At 37.7% G+C, this 10,193-nt stretch overlaps 1 protein-coding gene across 2 annotated transcripts in view; it reads left to right on the top strand.

Annotated features, from left to right (window-relative positions):
* The window catches only part of LOC128217750 (uncharacterized), a 32,644-nt gene extending 23,069 nt beyond the window's left edge, over positions 1-9,575 (top strand). For both annotated transcript variants that reach the window (XM_052925118.1, XM_052925126.1), the window contains exons 7-8: positions 816-3,402; positions 3,592-9,575. In XM_052925118.1, the coding sequence (XP_052781078.1) occupies positions 816-3,402; positions 3,592-4,523 (3,519 nt within the window). In that variant the 3' untranslated portion in view covers positions 4,524-9,575. The remainder of the gene's footprint in view (positions 1-815; positions 3,403-3,591) is intronic.
* The last annotated feature ends 618 nt before the right edge of the window (positions 9,576-10,193 follow it).

Below are 10,193 nucleotides of genomic sequence, written 5' to 3' on the forward strand. Positions count from 1 at the left end.
ATGACTCTGGATTTTGAGTTCATAGAGTCAAAGGTCATGACGGTCATAACACACTTTATCCTCACACTTTAATGGTCATAATCTTAAAGCAGCAACAAATCAGCTGTCATTTCGGTCCATGCATATTTCATTCAATTGTCCATATAATCCTGACAACATGGCGCTCAGGGGGGCATAATGTTTGACAAACATCTCTTGTTTATTTTGGATTAACAGCCCTTAATTTTTTATAATTTTATCAAGTTCATATAAATTGTATTTCTTATTTCCAATCATTACCAAACTTATAATCTAAGTTCAGAGGCATAATTAAGAGGTAAATCAACATTCATATTATAATACAATGTAGATTCATCCCTTTAATTGTCTAAATTTGACCAAGCACCTTTAACGGGAAATGCTCTTTTGGGCATTTTTTATTTAATTTTAACTCAACCAGGTAACAAAGTTTAGAAGTGTAATATCTCAACAAAGAGTTATGGCCCTTGAATTGTCCTAATTTGATCAAATTTATATTGCACACTCTTAAACTTTAGTTATTGTGGCAGATTTTCTATGCATGTACTTCGACGGGCAAGAATTGCGTAATTCTATTTCTAACACCATATGTAGGGATGCAATGCAATAAACTGAGTTACATCTGTTAGAATTGTAATCTCATAATGATTAAAGTAATGATTTTTGTTTGCATAGATATTTTTCAGTAGAACAATTTTAATAGCTGATTTGATACCACCTCAAAGAATTCATGCAGTGTAGAATAATTATATTAAAGCCAATTATTTATTGCTATGATGTGTAAATTCACTTTTCAGGTTTGCCAGAGGACAGAAGGAGACTCAGAGTGGGACCAGCAGCCTCCCCCACTCCCTTTAAAACAGGGTCATCAATATGGAAACCCAAGAAGCCAGGGGTCGGGGGTCAGGGGATCTCTTGACAACATTAGCATCTCTTCAGACAACACCCATTGTCGCCCCTGCCCACGGTCTGGCACCACTAACAGTCTAATGCTGAGTCCAAACCTTGTGAACAAACTAAAGAGGATACCAAAGAGGTCCCATTTCAATGCCCCACTGCCGTATGTTAATTTGTCAAAGTATGATGGTGTGGATGGTGCCAACCATGTGCATGTTCCAGCTGTGTCCACATCTGCCCCTGATGGCGGGAACTCTTTATGTGACCTTCAGAGGTCAAGGTCACGAAATGCTGGGTATGACAATGTTCCCAGTGGTAACAGACTGAGAAAGGATAGTCACAGAGTGTCATTGTCTCTTCCTGGGAGCCATGAAAACCTACAGAGTATTAGTTCTTCTGATCTACGTGCTAGTGCTCATACTCGAAACAACAGTTTCTCCTACGAGCCTATCTATGCCAATACGAGAGAGGAGACACCACCACCAGAATTACCTCCAAAGGGACCAAATTTGCGATATCGACCTAAACCTATGGTAGATATGGCTTCCAGACCACCAGCACCACCTAGACCACCTGAACGCAGGCCAGTAAAACAACGCTCACAAAACAATAGCTCACCATTTGCTCGTCAAGTCTCGTACAAATCTAGTCAGGAGGAAGACTACTTTATGATGGGTAGCTTTGAAAAGGAGCCAACTCACTGTAGAATAGACTACAATGAGCCGTGTAGAATGGTTGATCCATTGACAGGCAGGCAAGTTGTAAGTTTACCCCCAAAGGAAAAGAAATATACACAGTGTGATGTGGAAGATTCATATATGGAAATGGCTGGTATCATGGAACTTGACAAATCAAAATCAGGGGACATTGTGAATAGCTCTCAAAGACCAACGTTTATGAGATCTATCAGTGCATCAGGTGTTGAATCCAGCTACGAGGATACGTATTCTCCCCTTCCCCCACCCAGAACCGAGTCTGTAAGTGTCAGTGCGGGTAACTCACCCAGGGAACAGAGGCGTGAAACATTGATAAGGGAGGAGAACTATATCCTCATGTCTTCAGTGACTCCTGATAAGCCCAGTGTCTGTGAGGAAGATTTTTATATAAACTCTTCAATAGTGGAGGAAGGTTTAAATAGAATTATGGATGTAAAGAAAGAGTTGACATTTACCTCTGATGATTACTGTGAAATTGATGGTCCTGAAGGTTCTAGTGACCCAGTGTTTGAATCAGACAAACAACTGGAGTTGTCCAATATAGAAATGCCATTTGATAACTTGTTGGATTTTACACTACCATTTCAACAGGTCAATAGGAAGCCTGTTCTTTTGAATCCCAACAATGACAAATTAGACACAGCATCAATAAAATCTGAGAGCTCTAACAGCAAAGGAGAAACAAGCTCAGGAAAAGCGCCAGGATTTTTCTCCCGCCTTATGAGAAGAAATTCTCGAGATAGGAAGAGTGTTTCACAGAGTCAGGAGAACTTGTTAGCAACGTCGTTGAGTGAACCAACAATCAAGGAGGACGTTGTGATACAGGAGTATGCTAGTTCATCTAGCTCAGAGGGGAGTAGTCGCTCCCAGTCTCAACAGGATCTAGTCTTCCCACCGAAGGATCGTAGCCGCTCCTCAAGCTTTCCAAACCGCTCAAGCTACGTAGCTATGAACCCCGAGAGCAACTCCAGCTCATCTACAGGGATTTCCATTCTGTCTCAACACTCAGGTGCTACTAACTCATCTCTCAATAGCTGTGAAACAGTGTCCACTCATACCAGTAGCACGGAGGGCAATCTGAACGCTCAGGAAAATGATAGTGCCCTTGATCCAGAGAAAGATGAGTGCTCAAAAGGCAACTATGATCAACAGTCATACTTCTTTATGGGACCATTGGAATCTAGAAGGAAAAGCAATAAGGAGAAAGATACAATAAAAAATGATCTATATGAATCTCAACAACCAGAAGTTTCAAAAGTAGGTGATAACACTAAAAGTGATTTCAATAAAGAAGTTTCAGATGAAAATGGTGGGAAAGTGTTTACTGTTCTGAATGTACAAGGAGATTCATGTAAAACCGATGATGAAAAACTAATAGAACTGTGGCATTCTACTCACTCTTTGTCTGAAAAGGGTGATAAAATTGCTGATCTTAAATCGAAACTTACCCTGCCATTGGAAGAACTGTCACCCGATGAAAAAGCTAGTGCAATTGCAAAACATATTTCTTCTCTTCCACCATTTATACCTCCTAAAATGAAGAGCTACCCAACAAAGCTATCTCCAGTACTAGAGAGGAACACTCCGAAGGGAGACAAACCTGACCCTCTGGACATGTCCATGCAGGAAGGGGGACCAGGTGGTGTGGAGTCCCCTGTGTTGAGCCCAAGTCTAATGAAACTGCAGGCGAAGGCCACTCTGAGAATCACCCCGCCCTCGGAGGACGAGCATGGCAAGATATGGATACCCAGGACTGCTGTTCAACCTGAAGGTGATGGTTCTACTTATTCAATTGTTGTATGTGACCGAAAAATACTACCTTGAACAATAACTCTTATAACTTTAGTTATAACTCTTCAGTGATAAATGTCATAATCTTGGTTGATGTTGATGTGTTACATTTGACTGATAATAGGATTCGTTATATAATATGTTTAATGGTTTGCATTATTGTTTCCAGATGAGACACAGTCAGAGATCAGTGAAGCGGACAGCCAAAAGACGTCAACCCTGGTGGTGGAGGTGAGTGAGATGGGGGAGGGGGATAACCTGTCCCTCGGGTCCGTGGATAGTGGGACCCATCAAGGAGATGAAATGGTCCGTTCCAGCCCTGCCTCCACAATCCTCCGGCCCCGCTCTGGCAAGGAATACCAGAAGGTGGAGCGTCGGCGCACCCTGGACGACAGTGTCACCACCAGCCCCCTCATGACACCACAGTCACCAAATACTGGCTCTGTGTTCACCTTTGACAACATTGTCACATCGTCCTTCCTCAGTGGCTCAGAGGTTCAGTCATCTAAATTTTTCAAGAGTTCATCATCAGATCAGTCTAGTATCATAACAAGAAGTGAGAGTATGCGGTCACCCACTGCCATGTACATGAACATTGACTTCACTGGTGACATGTCTCCTCCAGAGTCGCCACTTCTTGTCCCAGCAGAGCAGATTGAACCAATGCTTAACTATGCAGAAATTGACCTTAGTGAGGCTGGGAGGAGTGAAACAGCTAACTCCCAGGCTAGAATGCTAAACTATGCAGAAATGGACCTTTCTATACCGGAGAGATTTGGAAACACCCGGAAATCAACAAAGAAGTCAAAGAAAGCTGCTGAGCCAGTACCTGTGGAGTATTCCATGATAGACATGGTTGCCACTCGGGCTGCCCAGAAGGCCCGAAAGGACCATGCACAGAGTCGGGACGGAAGCTTACATCGGGAGCGCTACTCCTCCAACAGTCTCGCCAGTTCCGGCAGCAGAGAGCGCCAAAGTCTCAGTGGGTCCAGCACTAAGGAGCGTTTGGCTACCCTATCTCTTTCCAAGGCCGACAAGAGGCAGGCTGCAGCATCTAACGCTGGCAAAAGCACTACTTCAGTTGAATCTTCCAATTTTTAGCTCTACTGGCCAAAGGCCAGAAGAGCTTATGCGATGGTAATGTGTACGTAGTATGTGCATCCGTGCGTCCGTGCGTCTGTAAACAATTGCTTGTGAACACGATACAGTCTTCAGTTTTGATTGTATCTCGATGAAACTTGTACAGTGTCTAGATATCCATTAGAGCTGGGTTCCTTTCGAAAACCAGCCAGATCTGCCCATGCATGTCTAGATTATGGCCCTTGATAGTATTAAAAAATGCTATTGTGGTAAACAATTGGTTGTGAACACGATACAGTCTTCAGTTTTGATTGTATCTCAATGAAACTTTTACAGTATCTAGATATCCATTAGAGCTCGGTTCTTTTCGAAAACCAGCCAGATCCGCCCATGAATGCCTAGATTATGGGCATGAAAGTTTTAAAGAAATGCTTTCTATTTTTAGCCAGGTCTGCATGAGCGAATTCTATTTTTAGCCAAGTTTACATGTACATGTAAATTCAAGTCTAGAGATAAGGGAGACAATTTGCAAGTCTAGGATTTTGAGAAACAATTTGCTTTTTGCTTCTGCAGTTGATTTTGTGAATTACTTTGCCTTTTTCTTGTTGAAAGCCCAAAGGCCATTTTTTAGTTTTAAGTTCTGTAGTTTGTGCATTCATCTTAACAAAATTGGTTGTGAATGTTTAAGTTATGCACCTGGTGTCATTACTGGCCACACCCAGGGTTCACAGGTTTGGTAAACATAAATCTGGAAAGGTTTGAAAATCTTTTTGTGTGTTCGTGCATCCATCTCAGCACAATTGATTGTGAATGTTTGTTCAAATTGATCCATGTTGTCCAAGGATGCCCTTGACTTTGACCTTTTGACCAACTTTTTTTAACTTTTAAAACTACAGAAATTTTTACTATGAGTACAGTTTTAAAAGCATTTTTATTTGTCAGATGACTTTTACTTGGCACATATTAAAATGTTCATGCAACTAATCTGCTTACAATACTTTCTGGGCTCAGATGTTGAACGTGCTTCGTTTCAGGTAACCCAAACACAAAACATAAACTATATGTCTGTTGCCTTTTACCCATACATACATGCTCTGGATTGAGATGACCACAAAAGCCATTCCAGTAGAGCATAGGCCCTTTTGGGCCTCTTGTTAACACATTTTTTAGTACCGTTATGTTAAAAAACAAAATTCTAGTATTTTATTACTTTTTTACATGTATCTTACATTTTATGAAGTGATTTAAGTGCAGATATGTGCTTTATCATGAATATGTGCTTTATCATGAAATTTGTTAAAACACATTTTCATATTTTCGATTCTTACGATCATACCTTAGTCCATCATTTGTGAATCTATTCTTTTACTCCGGAGGTTTTTATTTATGTTATTTTATGCGTGGAGATTTTTATTTCTCCAAGGTTAGTGAACAATAAGCCAATAACTGCTGTGTTGTGATCTCTGTTTTTTGTTGCCTTCACTATACTGTCCTGTGTTCTTGTCCATATCTGTGTTGTCATATTTTGTATGTGTTCTCATCAATCAGGTCTGGGCAAATTCCATTAACAGCAGAACTGCTATTCATGACAGTATTTGGCATATTTAGCAGTATAGAAACATCGAACTGTTTCAAGGAAATGTGAACATAACTGGTGATGAACATCTTCAGCAAACAATCCGAGTTAAAACAAACAAACACTATTTTGCGGTAAAAAATGAGCTTTTATTTGGTTTCATTTTTTCATTTCAAATGCTTAAAAGCAAGCTTATAGGTCAAAAATTGTAATAAAGTCTATTGAGGGCTCAATTTTCTATTCAGTTGACTTTTAAAGTACAAAAGATATTGTTTTTGTTGCCTCATTCATCCTGTTTTGTAACAAAACAAAAAAAAATCAAAGAAATATTAGCAAAACACTACATACATGTAATTATCAGAGCTGTCAATGGCACAGTTATTAACCTTAACACATCGATATAATTATGTATTGTGACAGGTAAGAACATGTGACTGCTTCCAGAGCAAAAAGCAAAAACAATATGCTTCTTGACTGTATCCTTTGGTTCTAAATATGGCAGTTACTGGCATATATAGTGGTGCTGGTATTGCTGGGAGTCGCCAGGACCGGTGAATGGTGTCTGTTTTCACTCTTTGTGTGTCATATGTGACTGTGTTCACAACGTAGGTTAGATGGTTCTAGTGAAGCCAAAAAGTCATTGTATGCATATAATTGTTTCTGTTTTGTTGCCATAGTACAATGTGTAAGTCTGATGATTCAAACTTCAGGTGGTATGCAACAATTGATTTTATAAAAGAGGTATAGTTTTCAAGGCTGTGAAATGATCAATATGGCTAAAATTATTTCTTTTTAAAAAAAATAAAACACTACAATTTTACCTCCAAAAAACCAAAGGGAATTGATTAAATTGACCAAAGTACTTGATACCAAATCTGTTTTTTGCACCATTCAAATGCATTATTTTAATTTGAGAGTAAAAAAACATTCAATGATCATTCAGATTTCTATGCATGATGTATCCGTGTATCTTAATGAAGTAGTATAACTGTTTTCAAAGTCTGGTGTCCTTTCCCAATGCTTTGCTTTTGCTATGGAAATACAGCCTGGAATCAGATATTAGGAAAAGAAAAATATTGCCACGTCTGTCAAACATTCTGTTGTTTTCAGTTAGTATATGCATGAGTATATCATTGATTAAAACTGGATTGAGAAGCACTCATGAATCAATATTGTTGATATTGAACATATACAAAGAGGATAAAGGCATTATTTCCATAGATATTGGGAGGGGACAATGTTCAGACATTTCTTTTCGTTGAGCATTTATATTTTCGGTGATTTATAAATATTTAGGGTGCAATATGCTTAGTTCTCAGTTTGTGTTTGTGATATATAACATTGTGTAGCCTCAATTAGTATTTTCATTGAAACATATGATCAATTATATGTCTTCTAAAATTGTATGTTCTATTTATAGTCATATTGACCGAATACTATAAGATTTAGTACTAAAATCATTATGTATTTCAGTTATTCAACATTATGTTTATACAAGTGAGTAAGCCGTGATTATTTCTTATCTTAAAGTCCAAGTGTGCTAGTTAAAGCCTTGCCTGTATTTGTGCCATGTGGTTTAACAAACTTATTCTGTTGTATTCGTATACAGTAACTAACTGCTGGTGTTTGTATAAATTGTCTTACAATTGCATTCGTATGATTTTTTTTTGTACTTCAGAGTAATATATATATATGATCATGTTATATATTGTTTACAGATTACCTACCCATTATGAAATAATCTTTATGTTTTGTTGGTATGGAAATCTCATTTATTGCATAATCACGTTGTTAGTCTTGCATTTATTTTTGATAGCTCAAATGATTAATTTGTCTTACATTTTTTTTTATTTAACGTTATAAAAATAGGTAAAATACAAAATAGCTTGAAATTAATAGATCTTTATAAAAAAATATGCATAGTTGCAAAATTTGTTATCTATGAACTTTTTTTTGCTTTTTCTGATTTTGACAACATAGTAATCTTATAATTTTAGAAAGCAAACAGAGCCCAGAAAAAACCCAGAATGATTGTTGAGTGGAAACTGGTTAATAGGAACTTGTTTAGTTGCAATAATTGTTCAAATGTTAGCATACATAATTGTAGCGTGCTGTACCATGTACTTGTTTAATGTATAACTGTATAAAGACCATGTCAGTGCCAAGTAGCCTTAACCTTAAGTTGTTATGTATTTCTTCTTTCATTATGTTTATTATTTGTTGTGAACACATAATTTACATGTGGATAGCCATGCCAGGGTTATTTTCATTATCGCTCAAAATTAGGTTTATCATTTTTAGCTCTACTGGCCAAAGGCCAGAAGAGCTTATGCGATGGTAATGTGTACGTAGTATGTGCGGTCGTGCGTTCGTGTGTCTGTAAACAATTGGTTGTGAACACGATACAGTCTTCAGTTTTGATTGTATCTCGATGAAACTTGTACAGTATCTAGATATCCTTTAGAGCTCGGTTCCTTTCGAAGACCATGCTTTCTATTTTTAGCCAGGTCTGCATGAGCGAATTCTATTTTTAGCCAAGTTTACATGTACATGTAAATTCAAGTCTAGAGATAAGGGAGACAATTTGCAAGTCTAGGATTTTGAGAAACAATTTGCTTTTTGCTTCTGCAGTTGATTTTGTGAATTACTCTGCCTTGTTCTTGTTGAAAGCCCAAAGGCCATTTTTTAGCTTTAAGTTCTGTAGTTTGCGCATTCATCTTAACAAAATTGGTTGTGAATGTTTAAGTTATGCACCTGGTGTCATTACTGGCCACACCCAGGGTTCACAGGTTTGGTAAACATAAATCTGGAAAGGTTTGAAAATCTTTTTGTGTGTTCGTGCATCCATCTCAGCACAATTGATTGTGAATGTTTGTTCAAATTGATCAATGTTGTCCTAGGATGCCCTTGACTTTGACCTTTTGACCAACTTTTTTTAACTTTTAAAACTACAGAAATTTTTACTGAGTACAGTTTTGAAAGCATTTTTTTTTGTCAGATGACTTTTACTTGGCACATATTTAAAAAGTTCATGCAACTAATCTGCTTACAATACTTTCTGGGCTCAGATGTTGAACGTGCTACGTTTTCAGGTAACCCAAACACAAAACATAAACTATATGTCTGTTGCCTTTTACCCATACATACATGCTGTAGATTGATATGACCACAAAAGCCATACCAGTAGAGCATAGGCCCTTTTGGGCCTCTTGTTTTATTTCAGCTATTTCAGCATTATAACTTAACTATTGTAAAAATAAAAAAAGGGCAATTACTTTCAGCTGTAAAATATACTTTTTTTATAAAAAAAAATCATTGTTCTGATGCAAGTGCAGCAATTTTGTATTAAAATCGTGTTATAAAATGACTTTGAAATTGATTTGTATGTTATTTTTGTTTCTACCCTGGGATGGTTGACCACAGCCAGTAGATTTAGGTAAAAAGAAATGCTTTTAGATGTTTATATTATTAATAAGAATAAATAGAAGAACAATGTTTGTGATCTCCTTTTAAACTATGCAATATAAAAAAAAAATCCATATGCAGAGTAAGCTCACTCAATTTATGGTCATATAAGTTAAGAATAGTTAAGAATAGTTGATTGATGTTCCTGCACAATGCATACAATCATGTCTTTGTAAGACCGCCTCATAATACAGCCCCTAGAGGTATCTGTGTGCATATTTGGTCCAAAGTGTTTGTTGTTATATTTCTGTTATGGGATGTCTGAAGGACATTTTTAGTGAGTGTGGCCAGTTGGTATCCGCAGGTAACCATGGTTACCAGGACAACAGCCAAGATGGCCGCTATTTTTCTGAGCCCATGTCTTGTCTTACTTTATTAATAAGAGCAGTCACTGACTGCCATATCCACAGCCGAATTAAGAACTGTATCAAGTTCGCCTTGATGAAAATTAAGAAAGAGCAACAATTAAAAATGATACTGCAGCCACAGTAATGGTTCCTGTGCACTGCACTATTCCTCAATGACATATATTTGCAGTCAATACATCAAAGACTTCCAAGTTGTGATCCGGACAAAAACTAAGTTTGCAAATTAATAAAGTTTAATAACTCGAAAGAATGCTGCAGCTAGAGTTATAGTTTCTGTGCAAT

Source organism: Mya arenaria, chromosome 2 (genome assembly GCF_026914265.1).
Source record: "Mya arenaria isolate MELC-2E11 chromosome 2, ASM2691426v1".
NCBI lineage: Eukaryota > Metazoa > Mollusca > Bivalvia > Myida > Myidae > Mya > Mya arenaria.